The sequence below is a fragment of the Scyliorhinus canicula genome, chromosome 15 (assembly GCF_902713615.1).
Source record: "Scyliorhinus canicula chromosome 15, sScyCan1.1, whole genome shotgun sequence".
NCBI lineage: Eukaryota > Metazoa > Chordata > Chondrichthyes > Carcharhiniformes > Scyliorhinidae > Scyliorhinus > Scyliorhinus canicula.
Genome location: NC_052160.1, coordinates 24669343 through 24683272, shown reverse-complemented (window position 1 = coordinate 24683272; position 13930 = coordinate 24669343). Strand labels below are relative to the sequence as shown.

General features: G+C 42.3%; 2 protein-coding genes across 4 annotated transcripts in view; one reads left to right on the top strand and one right to left on the bottom strand.

The window, feature by feature from the left end:
- Positions 1–523: 523 nt before the first annotated feature.
- Positions 524–11409, bottom strand: aimp2 (aminoacyl tRNA synthetase complex interacting multifunctional protein 2). Of its 2 annotated transcripts, none has more exons than XM_038819801.1 (4): positions 11183–11409; positions 7008–7214; positions 2301–2532; positions 524–1024 (listed from the first exon to the last, which is right to left on the bottom strand). In XM_038819801.1, the coding sequence occupies exons 1-4, from the start codon at positions 11282–11284 to the stop codon at positions 642–644; spliced, it is 924 nt and encodes a 307-aa protein (XP_038675729.1). In that variant the 5' UTR covers positions 11285–11409; the 3' UTR covers positions 524–641. The 2 variants fall into 2 exon arrangements, with proteins under 2 accessions (XP_038675729.1, XP_038675730.1); XM_038819802.1 differs by having other exon boundaries at positions 11276–11384.
- Positions 11410–11719: 310 nt separating this feature from the next.
- pms2 (PMS1 homolog 2, mismatch repair system component) overlaps positions 11720–13930 on the top strand; it is a 37123-nt gene continuing 34912 nt past the window's right edge. For both annotated transcript variants that reach the window (XM_038819907.1, XM_038819906.1), the window contains exon 1: positions 11720–11850. In XM_038819907.1, coding sequence (XP_038675835.1) covers positions 11840–11850 — 11 coding nt within the window. In that variant the 5' untranslated portion in view covers positions 11720–11839. The remainder of the gene's footprint in view (positions 11851–13930) is intronic.

Sequence of the window (13930 nt, the reverse complement as noted above, 5' to 3'; positions counted from 1 at the left end):
ACCATAGAATTGTATTGCAGGAAACACTACTCCTTGATTACAGTCCATACTACAAGAATCACCTACGGTGTCGAGAAACGATTGTCCTCAAGTTCAGTAATAACCTCGATTTCCTCCAAAGTGCAAGTTGGTTTTATTTTAATCCTTGTACTGTTTGACAGGGCAGTCAGTTTTATTTAAATGTGGTTGCATTTGAGATGTAACAGTTTCTGAGGGTTGGGTGTGAAAGAAAAAGTGGAATTTTCAGAGAGGAGAAAATCAATTTTTTAATGTGATTTTATGAAGCGTCTCGAAGTAGCTAGTTTCCCCAACAATTTCTGTTTGACAGAATGACAAAACCACTCAGCATTTCAGATCACTGAACCTACACATGAAGTCAGTTCAGTAAACTGGCCCATCTATGTGCCTGAAATGTGGCACGTCTGGCTGTTATTGCAGAGGCAGAAATAACTGTTAAATTCGGATGAAATAAAATGTGCAACTTCAATCAAAAAAGATGCTTTTCAGTAAAAAAAAAAAAAAATACCTTTAAAAAGATATTTATTAAATGCTTTAAATAGGTACTCTCATATGCAGTTGAGATTTAAATGCACATGTATTAGCTGCAATGGGCTAAAAATACAATTTCAATGATAAATGATTTACTTCAGCAGCTTTAGTGCTAGATTAAAGCATGCTAGATTCTCACAGGATTTAACCCATCTCTGGACATTGGCTGGAAAACCATCAATCTCCGCCTGCCTCAAGGCACAGTATAGCACAACATCAGCCAGTGTCAGATCAACTCCCACAACCCAGGGGTTCTTGCAGAGTGCGGAGTTCAAGGAACGCAGCACAGCTGCCTTCTCCTTGCTGCTGCCCTTTTTTAGCTGGAAGATGGCAACATCCACCCAGTTGTCGATCCGTGTTGAGGTCACTGCATCATATCTACGGCCAAGTAGGGCAAAAAGGAAGCGGGCAACATTTCCCTCACCTTCGATGGAACACATGCTTTGGATGCTGAACTTCATCTGAGGTTTGTGCACTGCCAAAAAAAAAGAGTTTGTACATGAAAGGTCTAACAAACACACAGGCAAACTTCAAAACTTGCACATTCAGAATTTCTATAGTTTTTTTTTTAAATATAAATTTAGTGTACTCAATTCATTTTTTCCAATTAAGGGGCAATTTAGAGTGGCCAATTCACCTACCCTGCACATCTTTGGGTTGTGGGGGCGAAACCCACGCAAACACGGGGAGAATGTGCAAACTCCACACGGACAGTGACCCAGAGCCGGGATCGAACCTGGGACCTCAGCGCCGTGAGGCAACAGGGCTAACCCACTGAGCCACCGTAGAATTTCTACAGTTCACTAATGGCTGTTCTGACAGCTAACCCTCCCAGCACATGACAGACAGGATCAGTGCTTGGCAGTCCTCAGACCCAGATCAATGAACAACTAGTGAACAAACAGCTGCTCTGATAAGTGTCATCATGAAGGCCCATTATAATATCAATCATATATTGAGAAGCAATAGCCATGCCACTGGAACAAACTGGTAGTGCATCACATGTCAAGTACTGGAACATAAGACTTGAGTGAATTATTCAGCCCTTCAAGTCTACTCTGCAAAAATAAAAATGGTTATGTCTGAATTAGCAGCATGTCCTCTCTCACCCAGACATCTGGGGCTCAGATTTGAGAATACTTGGAAGGGAAAATTCCTTAACTAACCACCATCGCCACGATGATGAGGGTGAGGGTATTATCAAAGCTTGTGCCAGAATCAGCACAATTGCCTGCACTTCATACACTGCCTCAACTTGGAAGATTACCCTCCTGCCAATTTCAAATCTCTATCCAAACCCTCCAGATGCTTTTCTAGAATGAACAATTCAGCAAAAATGGCACATCTGCCAAATGTCAAGATTTTACTCTGGACTCTGCTCACTGGATTATTCCACATTTGTTAGTGTCACTAGCTATTGCACCCACTTGTGTGTAATATACCAGGCCAATATTCTGTCCTTTGAACTATTTATAAAACAGCCTGCTTGCTTCAGTATAAAATTGCAAATACAGATTTATAGATTTACTTTTAAATAGCTAAGCACAATCTTATTTTAACGAATGCTTCCTGATTACATTACTAAAACTAACAAAATTGTCCCCAGTTTAATTATCTTTACAGCAATGTCTCAATTCTACTGTACATAATGCAGAGCTTGACTTGGTTTACAAAATTACTCACCTGCAAACTCCAACAATAAAGTTTGTTTTCAGGAAAGTTTTAAATACGCCCTAATATTTTTTACTTACCATCCTTCCAGACAAGAGTAAAGCCAAGTTGAGATTCCCTTCGTGAATGGCAATGGTTTCCTTCACCTAGACAGTTCCAGAGTTTGGAGGGAACATTTTGCGCTGAGGAGTGTACGTGCACGGTGGATAGCACCTTGTATTGTTCACACAGCAAACCATGCAGGACTAACAGAGACAGTGGCACCTCAGAAGGGCTGGCATTGATGACAATGTCTCGGAGAACACCCGAACTCTAAAATGAAATATAATTAAAGACAATTGTGAATGCAGAGATGGACAAACAGAAGGAGACCATTCAACCTTCCCCCCGCCTCACTCCCAGCCTAATTACATATTATGATTGGTCTGTATTCCAACTCCATTCCCTTTGATACCTTTACATAACAACAAAAATTGACCCAGTAAAGTTACTTTATTAGATTTCAACTGGACCCAAGATTACCATTATATCGAATGACACAGGCATGAATAGTGTCATGCGAGTACCTTTAAGAAATGGGTGTTTATATAAATATCTGTAGTGAGAGTACCTTTAAGAAACAATATCAATCATATTGAAAAGCAATAGCCATGCCACTGGAACAAACAGGTAGTTTGTCACATGCCAAGTACTGGAACATACGACTTAGGAGCAGGAGTGAATTATTCAACCTTTCAAGTCTACTCTGCAAAAATAAAAATGGTTATGTCTGGATTTGCAGCATGTCCTCTCACCCAGGCAACTGTGAATACTTGAAGGAAGAATTCCTTAACAGACCACCATCGCCACGATGATCCTGTTGGTGAGGGTGAAGGTATCAAAACTTGTGCAAGAATCAGCACAATTGCCTGCACTTCTTACACTGCCTCAACTTGGAAGATTACCCTCCTGCCAATTTCAAATCTCTATCCAAACCCTCCAAATGCTTTTCTAGAATGAACAGTTCAGCAAAAATGGTCTTACAAAGGTTAACTTGAGTTCATAGAATAAATATTGTTTTGCTTTTAAAAAATACTTTTCCATTTCTGCTATATCACACCTGTCGAGTGGGCTGTGTGCTCCCCGTACCACAATCTAGTAAAAGTTGTGGGTCAGATGAACTCCATGATACACTTTGTGGTTCTCTGAACCCTTGCCCATAACAATTGGGGACTCGAGGGGGATAAAGGTCTATCTGTTGGATTGGTTTTGTGAACTTAAAGACCGTGAGGGGTGAGCATATTGTGGGTGCTTATCAAGTGTGCAGTTTCAGTTTAAGTAGGGAGTGTGTTGTAGACAATGGCTCTTAAAAGGTTCTGTAGTTTTTGGGGGTGGAGACGGTCACACACAGTACCTTACGGACAGAGACTAAAAGCAGACTGTTAGATTTGGCAAATTTACCTGACAAAATGTGAAAAGATGAGGTAATTATGGCGGTAGCCAAGCATTTAAAGTTACCTGAGATACAGTTTGACTCATTGGAAATGGTAAAAATTCAGTTACAAATTAAACAAATGGAACATAAGAATTAAAGCAGCTTGAATATGAAAGAGCGAGAGAGGAAAAAGAGAGAAGAAAGGAAAACAGAAAGACTAGCCCGAGCAGAACAAAAAGAAAGAGAAAGGGACTCACAGATCAAGGAAAAAGATAGAGAGAGAGTTTGAACTTCAGAAAATGGCCATGAAACATGACAGTCAATTAAAATGGGCAGATGTAAAGGGAGACGTACAGTTGGATGATGGTGATGAGGATAGTGAGAAAGAGCGTCAAAGTTGAAGGCTTGGTGGGAATCTATTTAAATATGTCCAAGCATTGCCAAGGTTTGACGAGAAGGAGGTAGAAGCCTTTTTCATTTCATCTGAGAAGGTGGTTAAACAAATGAAATGGTCACAAGACATGTGGGTATTACAGATTCAAACAAAGCTGGCAGGTAGGGCTAGTGAAGTGTTTGCATCACTACCGGAGGAGGTATCCGAGACATATATGAGGAGGTGAAAAAAATCCATCTTAGGTGCATATGAACTAGTGCCTGAAGCTTACAGATGAAGGTTTAGAAATTTAAGGAAAGAATTTGGTCAAACATACATGGAGTTTGAAAGGATCAGAGTAATTTTGATAGGTGGACAAGGGCTTTGAAAATAGATCAAACGTATGAAGCTCTCAGAGAAACTATACTTTTGGAAGGAGTTTAAAAGTTGAATTCCTGATGTAGTGAGAGCTCATGTGGAAGAACAGAGGGTTAAAACTGCGAGATTAGCAGTAATGGCAGATGATTATGAATTAGTTCATAAATCAAAGCTTGGTTTCCGACATCAGTTTCAGCCTGTGAGGGATAGAAACTGGGGATGTGAGAAATACAAGTGGTAAAGGTAAAGGTGAGCTGATGGGAGATAATAAGGAGTGTACCTCAGATTAAAAAAGAAATCCAGGAGGGTGGAAAAGACAAAGTTTCAAATGTTTTCACTGTAATAAACTAGGCGATGTAAAGTCACAGTGTTGGTGGTTGAAGCACTGGGAAGGCTGATGTGGTAAAACAGGATAAGACAGTGGGGTTTGTTAAAGTAGTAAAGGAAAGCCCAAGTGAAGCGAAGGAGGTGCAAAAGATTGTACAACCTTAGCAAGAGGTGATTGATAAGAAGGTGCCAGATCTCTTTAAAGAATTTACTTGTGTGGGTAAAGTTTACTCGTGTATCAGGAGGAGTAGGTAAAGATGTCACAATTTTAAGAGATACGGGAGCTAGTCAATCTTTAATGGTAAAAGATGAGGAGTTATGTAGTCTGGGAAGAATATTGCCAGAAAAGGTGGTAATATGTGGAATTCAGGGTGAGAGGAGTAGTGTTCCATTATACAAGGTAAAGTTGGAAAGTTCAGTGAAGAGTGGTGATGTGGTAGTAGGAGTAATAGAGAAACTCTTGTCCAGGAATACAGTTTATCTTGGGTCATGATACAGCTGGATCGCAGGTGGGAGTGATGCCTACTCTGGTTGATAAGCCAGTGGAAAATCAGATAACTGAAGTGTTGAAGGACGAATATCCTGGGGTTTTTCCGGATGGTGTAGTAACAAGGTTGCAAAGTCACAGGTTAAGACGAGGAGAAATCAAAAAGAGTGAAGATGACGTTGAAGTGCAATTATCAGAAACACTTTTTGATCAGATGGTTGAAAAAGAACAAGAACAGGTGGAGGATGAGGCAGATATTTTTAGTTCAGGAAAATTGGTGGAGTTAAAACAGAAAGATATAGAAATAAAACAGATGTATCAGAAAGCATATACGGAAGAGGAATCTGAGTGTATACCAGAGTATTATTACCGTAAAAGTGATGTCTTGATGAGAAAATGGAGACCTTTACATATGCAGGCGAATGAAAAGTGGGCAGAAGTTCATCAAGTAGTATTGCTGGTAGGAGTTGGGCAAACTCCAGCCCAAACTGTTTAATCTCCTTTCATCCCAGAATCAATCTGGTGAACCTCCTCTGAACCGCTTCCAATGCTACCACATTGTTCCTCAAATAAGGAGACCAAAACTTGGCACAGTATTCCGGACGTGGTCTCACCAACATCCTATACAATTGCAATTAACACTTCTCTATTTTTATACTCCAGTCCTTTTGCAAGAAACACTAACATTCCTTTGGTCTTTTATATTACATGCTGTACCTGCATACCAACTTTCTGCGATTCATAAACAAAGACACCAGATATGAATCTGCTTTCTATTTAGATAATAATTTGCCTTTATTTTTCCAGCCAAAATGGATAACCTCATGCTGATCTACATTAAACTCAATCTACCAAATTTTGTCCCAATCTCCTAGTTTATCCATATCCGTTTGTAAAATCTTTATCCCCTCTTCATTGCCTGCTTTCCCACCTATTTTAGTATCATCCGCAAATTTTGCTGCATTATACTCTATCTCTGCTTGCAGATCATTTATATAAATTGTAAAATTGCCAGAGAAAGACCCATTCATCCCGACCCTCTGTTTTCGGTCAGTCAATCCTCAATCCAATCTGGTAATCCACCCCCAATCCCCCGAGATCTCACCTTCTGGGATCAGTCTTTTATGAGGCACCTTATCAAATGCTGCTGGAGGTTTTGACATATCATATCCACAGGTTCCCCATTATCCACCTTGCTAGTTATGTCCTCAAAGAACTCAAGCAAGTTTGTCAAGCATGACTTACCCCTCATAAAACCATGCTGACAATGGTGACAGTTTTGTCTTTCCAAAGGTATCCTCCTTAATGACTGATTAATTCCCCACCACAGGAGGTCAAGTTAACTGGTCTATAGTTTCCTACTTTTTGCCTCAGTCTTTTTGAATAGAGGCATCACATTAGCATGTTCCCAATTAACCGGGATCCTTCCAGAACCCAGGGAATTCTAAAATATCATAACCAATGTATCCACTATCTCTGTTGCCATCTCCCTTAATACCCTAGGGTGCAGGTCATCAGGCCCTGGAGACTTATCTGCCTTTAATCCCATCAGTTAATTCAGTACTGTCTCCTCCATGATAGTTATTGCACCAAGTTCTTCTGCATTAACTATAGTTTTTGGGAAATTGTTATTTTCTATCGTGAAGACAGAGGCAAATATTGGTTCAGTGCCTCAGCCATCTCTGAGCTTTGGGACATCCAGTGGCCATGAAGGATGCTGAAGAAATTCCACATTTCTTTTTCTCCATTAAGTTCATCCCTAAAGCACTTGCTTGTTCAACAAGAAAAGAGTTGAGATTCAAACTTACCTTTCCCAGTACGGACTCTAAATTAGCTGCAGTATGGATTGTTGGCAGAAGACAGGCGTGGTTGATTTCTGCAACATCAAGGTCAGCATCTGGTGTAAGGACAGTCTTCGAGAGCCCATCAACAACTGACTTCAACTCATACAGACGTTTCAGAATTTCTGTTTGCCTTGATTCCAAGTTTTGGAGTGCTGGACACTCGCCTGCACCCTGAAAAACCAATGAAATAAGTAGTCATTTTTCTCATCGTTGTTTGTCAGACCTTGCTGTGTGCAAATTGGCTGCTGTATTTCAACAGTTACTGGGATTCAAAAGTCGATAGAAGTATATTGCAACTCTTAAAGCTACACAAGCTAAACAAATGCAAATTCTTTTCTCTATTTGTATTATGAATGAGAATCAGGGAGATGAAATGCCTGTCAGGGATCATAGAATCGAATCCCTATGGTGCAGAGGAGGCTATTCAGCCCATCGAGTTGGCAACGACCTGTCGCAAGAGCACCTAACCTAGGCCCACCCCCTCCCCAACCCCATCTAAGCATCGGGACATAAAGAAGCAACTTCACATGGCCAATCTACCCAACTTGCACATCTTTCGACTGAGGAGGAAACGGTAGCACCCAGAGGAATCTCACACAGACACAAAATTACTAATTGTAATGTACTTTGGCTTTCTACACCCAGTTTACACAATAAATAATCACAGGAATCATTGAAGGTTAGAGTTAGAAAAGAAAAAAGTGCAGCATCATCTGGCCCATTGGGCCTGTGTCTGCTCTTTGAAAAGAGCTACCCTATTATGTTTCCACCCTTTCAGACACTGCATTCCAAATCACAACTACTCACTCAAGTAGAAATAAAGTATCCATTTTTCCCTTACTCAATAATTTGCCAGTTACCTTAAATCAGTGTCCTCTGGTTTCTGACCCCACATCAATGGAAACAATTTATCCTTCGTGCCAGGTAATGAACATCTCCAACAAGCAATACTTGCCATCACCCCTGGCATTACCATTGCTGAATCACCCACTAAACAACATCCTAGGGGTTACCATTGACCAGAAACGGAGGCAGCCATATAAATACTGTAGCTGCAAGGGCAGGTCAAAGGCTGGGAATTGAGCAGCGGGTAACTCACCTCCTGACTCTCCAAAGCCTGCCCACAATCTTTAAGCCACAGACCAGGAGTGTGATGCAATACTCTTCACCTGCTAGTATGAGTGCAGCTCCAATAACATTCAAGAAGCTCAATACCGTCCACTTGATTGACACCTCAAAAACGTACACTCCCTGCCATCAATGCAGAGGTAAACAAGATGTACACCAGAAACTCTTAAAACTGCCTTTGAGTGTATATTCTAAACCTCTGACCTCTAACACCTAGAAGGGCACAGGCAGATGCATGGGGACAGCATCACCTCCAAATCACACATCTTGACTTGGAACAATATCGTTGTTCCTAACCTGTCACTGGGTCAAAATTCTGGAACTCCCTAAAAGCGCTGTGGCCGTTTCTGTATCACATACACCACAGTGGTTTGAGAAAGAGGCTCACAACCACCATCTCAAGGGCAATTAGGGATGGGCAACAGATACTGGCCTAGCCAGTAATATTCACATCCCATGAAAGAATTATTTTAAATATCCAAACACTTACAACTTATTAACTGTGATCTATGAAGGTTTATTTAGTATCACTGCCCTTGATTATGGTCTCTATTTATACAGTGCAGGATCCCATATGCATTTATAAAAGAGAAAAACCTTTAAATTGTCCTGTCACCATCAAAATAAATATAAGGGCAGTAACTACAAATTATGTCATGTTCACAGCACAGAAACATTCAACTGATGTTGGTGTTTATGCTCCAAGTAACCTTCATCCGATCCCTCTTAAATCGAACCCCATCAACATATCCCTACTTCCTCTTTCATATATTTTTTTTAATGTAACTTATTACCAATATGTATCAAAACAGGTTACAACACATCAATACCCCAGGAAACATACTTCCCAGCAATCAATTATACAGTCTGCACAAATGTTTTCCCCTTTCCACCCCACCCCCCAAAATGAACAGTCCCTCAAACACGGTCACAAACATCCCCCACCTTTTCTCAAACCCCTCTGCAGAGCCCCTTAACTCATATTTTATCTTCTCCAACCGCAAGTAGTAGTACAGATCACCCAACCAAGTCGCTACCCCTGGTGGCGATGCCGACCACCACTCCAGTAAAATTCACCACCCTGCAATCAGAGAGATGAAGGCCACGACATCAGCCTTCTTCCTTCCATGAGCTTCGGAAACCCCAAATATCACCACCAAAGGTCCACCTCCTCCTCCACTATCCTGGCTAAGACCGTGAACCCTCCCGACCAGAATCGTCCCAATTTTCGCTGGCCCCCGCCCACATTTCATTCATCTGCTAACCTCTGAAAGAACCCACTCATTCTCACCCATCATATACACCCTGTGCACCACCTTAAACTGCAACAGGCTCACCCTTGCACAGGAGGAGGTATTATTTACCCTACGCAATGCCTCACTCCTCAATTGATCTCCCATCCCAACTCCCCTTCTGACTTTTCATTGATCTTCACCATCCACTCACCTCCCTGCTCCCTACCCCCCTGCCCACCCCGGCCCTAGCCACTTGTATATATCCCCAATTCTTCCCTCCCCTTCCACATCCAGAAACAGCAGTCGCTCTAGCAGGGTGCATCCTCTTTCATATGTTTATACAGCTTTCCCTTAAGTACACCGAGGCATTTATTCCAACCACACCCTGTTCCACACCTTCACAGCTCTCTGGTAAAGATGTTTTTCCTGAACTCTGAATTGGATTTATCACCAACTCTTATAATTTATGGTTCTTAGCACTGGTCTCCTTCAAGTCTGTGCCTACCTCTATTAAACACTTTCATAATTTTAAAGGTCTTTATCAAATCACTGCTCAACCCTCCCTTTTCTAGAGAAAAACATGTTCAGTCTTTACTGATAGGTATAATCTGCCAATTCTGGCATCATTCTTTCAGACTTTTTTTCCAGTGTCTCTATCTCCTTTTTATTTTTTTAAATTTAGAGTACCCAATTTTTTTTTTTCCAATTAAGGGCAATTTAGCATGGTCAATCCACCTACCCCACACATCCTTTGGGGCTGTGGGGGCGAGACCCACAAAGACACAGAGAGAATGTGCAAACCTCACAGACAGTGACCCAGGGCTGGGATCGGACTGGGTCCTCGGCACCGAGGCAGCAGTACAAACCACTGCACCACCATGCCGTCCCTCTATCTCCTTTTTATAATAGAGACCTGAACCATGCAAAATATAGACAATATTAGCAAAGACTTTAACAAAATACAAGATATTAATAAACAAAATGGTGAGGAATTCACAAATAAAACATTGATTGAATGCATTTGGTAGGAAGAAAACAGAGGCCATATGCACCTTGAAAACTAAATGTTAGTGGAACAAGAGATATAGGGATAAAAATACACAACACACTAAAAGTGGTGACATAAGCCAATTAATTTCTGGAGGGATAGAACTTTAAAAACGAAGGGTTTAGGGCCAAGTTCCCCTTTTAATGAAGAACAGTAAAAGTGTTTGATTCCTCATGCTAGTGGGCTGTAAATCTTCACAAATGCTGTTCTGAAATACAGACTTCCCAAGAATACGATTTCAAGGCTATTAACAAACAAGAGCAGCAGCTCATCAAGATACACTTCCTCGGAGGTGAGAAGGTAAACAGGGCTCCACCTATCATCTCAGGTGGATGTAAAAGATTCCATCATTCCACTTTGAAGATAAGTTGTCCCTGGTATCCCTCAATCAACAATTTAAAAATTAAATTTGTAGGAGCTTGATGTGTGCAATCTGGCTGCCCCTAAAAGTGACATTTCTAAAGTAATTGATTGGCCATAAAACACTGCGGATGTCCCGAAGATGGGAAAGGTCCATGTTCGACTCAATTCGGTTTCCCTCTCCACAGATGCTGTCAGACCCGCTGAGTATTTCCATTTTCTTCACCTACGTTTTTAACATTTTCAAACGGTTTGCTGGAGTTGCAAAAAAAAAAAATGGTGAGAAGCCGGTGGGGATTCTGCGGCCTGTGGGAGGCGCAGGCCTGTCCAACCCACAACCCACCACCGACCCCCTTGACATCTCGTACCTGGACGTCCGCAGCGCTTCGATGAACATTCGCCAACTTGTACATGCAAGTGGGCAGGTCGACGGCACCCTCGTCCTGGTGATACGTATTTACCTTGTACATCCTCACAGCTGTCAAGCCCTGCTCAGCCGCACCTTACCAACCGCCCGGACCAAAGCACCATAGAGACCGGACACCTCCCAGCAGGCCGTGTCGGCCAGCTAACCGCCTTCATTCCATTGGTCCCTTTACGTCCACCTCCGGTGTCTGATTGGATAGCGTGAACGTCAATCAAATCAAGTACCCCCCCCCCATGGTTTGGTTCAAATGATCGAACATTAAAAGATAAATTCGACTCCTTGTTATAATTAAGTTCGTCCGTCCGTATCGAAAACTTTTACCGTAAAAAGAAAACAAGGGAGAACAACTGGTTCTGGGTGGCGCGCAGTGTTATGGGTGTTGTAGTTTAATGGCGCGGGGTTCACGAGGGGAACGCTGGCGAATGAACTACATTTCCCAGAGAGTGGATCCGCGTTCGGGGGACCGCCGCGCCACAGGGATCAGCGCAGACGCTGACTGGTCGCGTCAGGCGCAACCGGCGGCGGTGCGCTGTTTACCCAGTGTCCGTTAAGTGACGAGCTGGGCGCGAGCGAGCACATTGGCGTTGTGTGGGGAGTGATGGAAGCCTGGTGAGTCCTAGAGAATCGATGCATGTCGACCGAGGGATTGGAGTGGCCCCAGTTCCCTTCAGAACTCCCCTGGCAGAGGGGACCCGGGGGGGTAGTGTCAGCCATGGTGCAGTGGGTTTCGGAGTCAGAGTTCTGGGTTCACTCCAGGGGCAAGATTCAGGCTGACACTGCAGTGCAATACTGAGGGAGTGCTGCACTGCCAGAGCTGCCAACTTTCAGATCATACAAGAAGAGAAAGAAAGTTGCCTCAGGTGTCGACATTTATTCTTGGATCAACATCACTAAAATATATTATCTGCTCATTATCCCTGCTGGCTTATGGGAACATGCTGCACTTTTTGCATTGCAACAGTTGGCGAACTTCAAAAGTACCTCATTGGTTATTAAGTGCTATGACATGTCCAGTGGTCGTGAAAGGTGCTACATAAATGCAATACTTCTCCCCACCATAAACTTGAGTATCCAAAACTCGTGTTCCCCTTCATCCAGATTAGCACCATGTCCTATTCTCCCATCACTCTGTGGTCCCTGTCCCTACACTGGCTCTCGGTCTGATAACATTTTAAAAAATTTGCATTCTTCTTTTTAAATCCCCCATGTCCTCACCCATCTCTGTAATCTTTGCAGCCCTGCAACCCATAAGACATAGGAGCAGAATTAGGCCACTCAGCCCATCAAGTCTACTCCATCATTCAATCATGGCTGATATTTTTCTCACCCCCATTCTCCTGCCTTCTTCCCATAACCTTTGATCCCTTATTAATCCCCTGAGATATGTATTCTTCCAATTCTGGCCCCATGCAACCATACTTCCTATGCTCTGCCATTGTTGGCTGTATAAGATCTTCCTTGAAGCTTACCTCTTGGTCAGGCTTTTTGACATCAATATTTTTCTTTGGCTTATAAATGGTCTTGGGATAGGGCAGCATGGTGGTGCCGTGGTTAGCACTGCTGCCTCACGGCGCCGAGATCCCAGGTTCGATCCTGGCTCTGGCTCACTACTGTGTGGAGTTTGCACATTCTCCCCGTGTTTGCGTGGGTTTCACCCCACAACCCAAAAAGATGTGCAGGGTAGGTGGATTGGCCACGCTAAATTGTGCCTTAATTGGAAAAAATGAATTGGGCACTCTAAATTTATATTTTTTTAAATTTTGCTATGTTAAAGGCACCATATAAATGGAAGTTGTTGTTGTAGAGTCTTGAGCGCACAGTCAAAGGGAGTGCTGTATTGTCAAAGCTACCAGCTTTCTGAAAAGATGTTAAAACAATACCTTGCCTGCTCTCAGGTAGCTGTCAAAGATCCTTTGGTGATATTTGGAAAAAAGGGCATGAGGTCTCTCAAAGCATCCTGGCTACCATTTAATGCTCTACCAACACTACTAAGAACAGTTTATGTTATCTTGCTTCTGTATTTGCCTCCAGACCATACAGTGAAGGTTTTGAAGTGCTCTGGGATGCTTGCTGATGCAAAAGGTGCTATTTAATGCAAGTTTGTTTTTGTTTATGTTACCTGTATATTTTGCTGAAAACTTTATAGGGCTGAGTTAGGTCAGGAGTTGGATGCGGTCAGTATGGAAAATGAAGCCCCTCCAAGTAAAAGAAAAACAAGTCCCCTCTTGCAGTATTGAATTGTCTTGTGGTGTGAAGTCCCTGTAACAATTTATTGGATCTGAGACATTGTAACAAAGGACAAAAGTAAACTGCCAGATTATTGATAATAACATGCAACGTACAATATTTTTATTAAAGAATTTTCATTTATAACAAGCAAAATACACAATGACAACATGGAAAAATGATATTACAAAATGCAGTATTAGAAAAAAACGGAACCAACCATGACCATGCAAAGCCCACCCAGTAAAGAAATGCCCTTTCCTCAGCAATAAGAATTCCCCCCCCTTGCCCAACAGCTAATGGTAATTAAGTAGGAAATGAATGGCCACCACCTCGGGTAGATCCCCTCGACCGCACCTGACGATGTACTTGATCTTTTCCAGATGTAAAAATTCCATAAGGTCACCCAACCAGTACAAGACACTAGGCGGAGCAGAAGACCTCCATCCCAGCAGAACTCGCT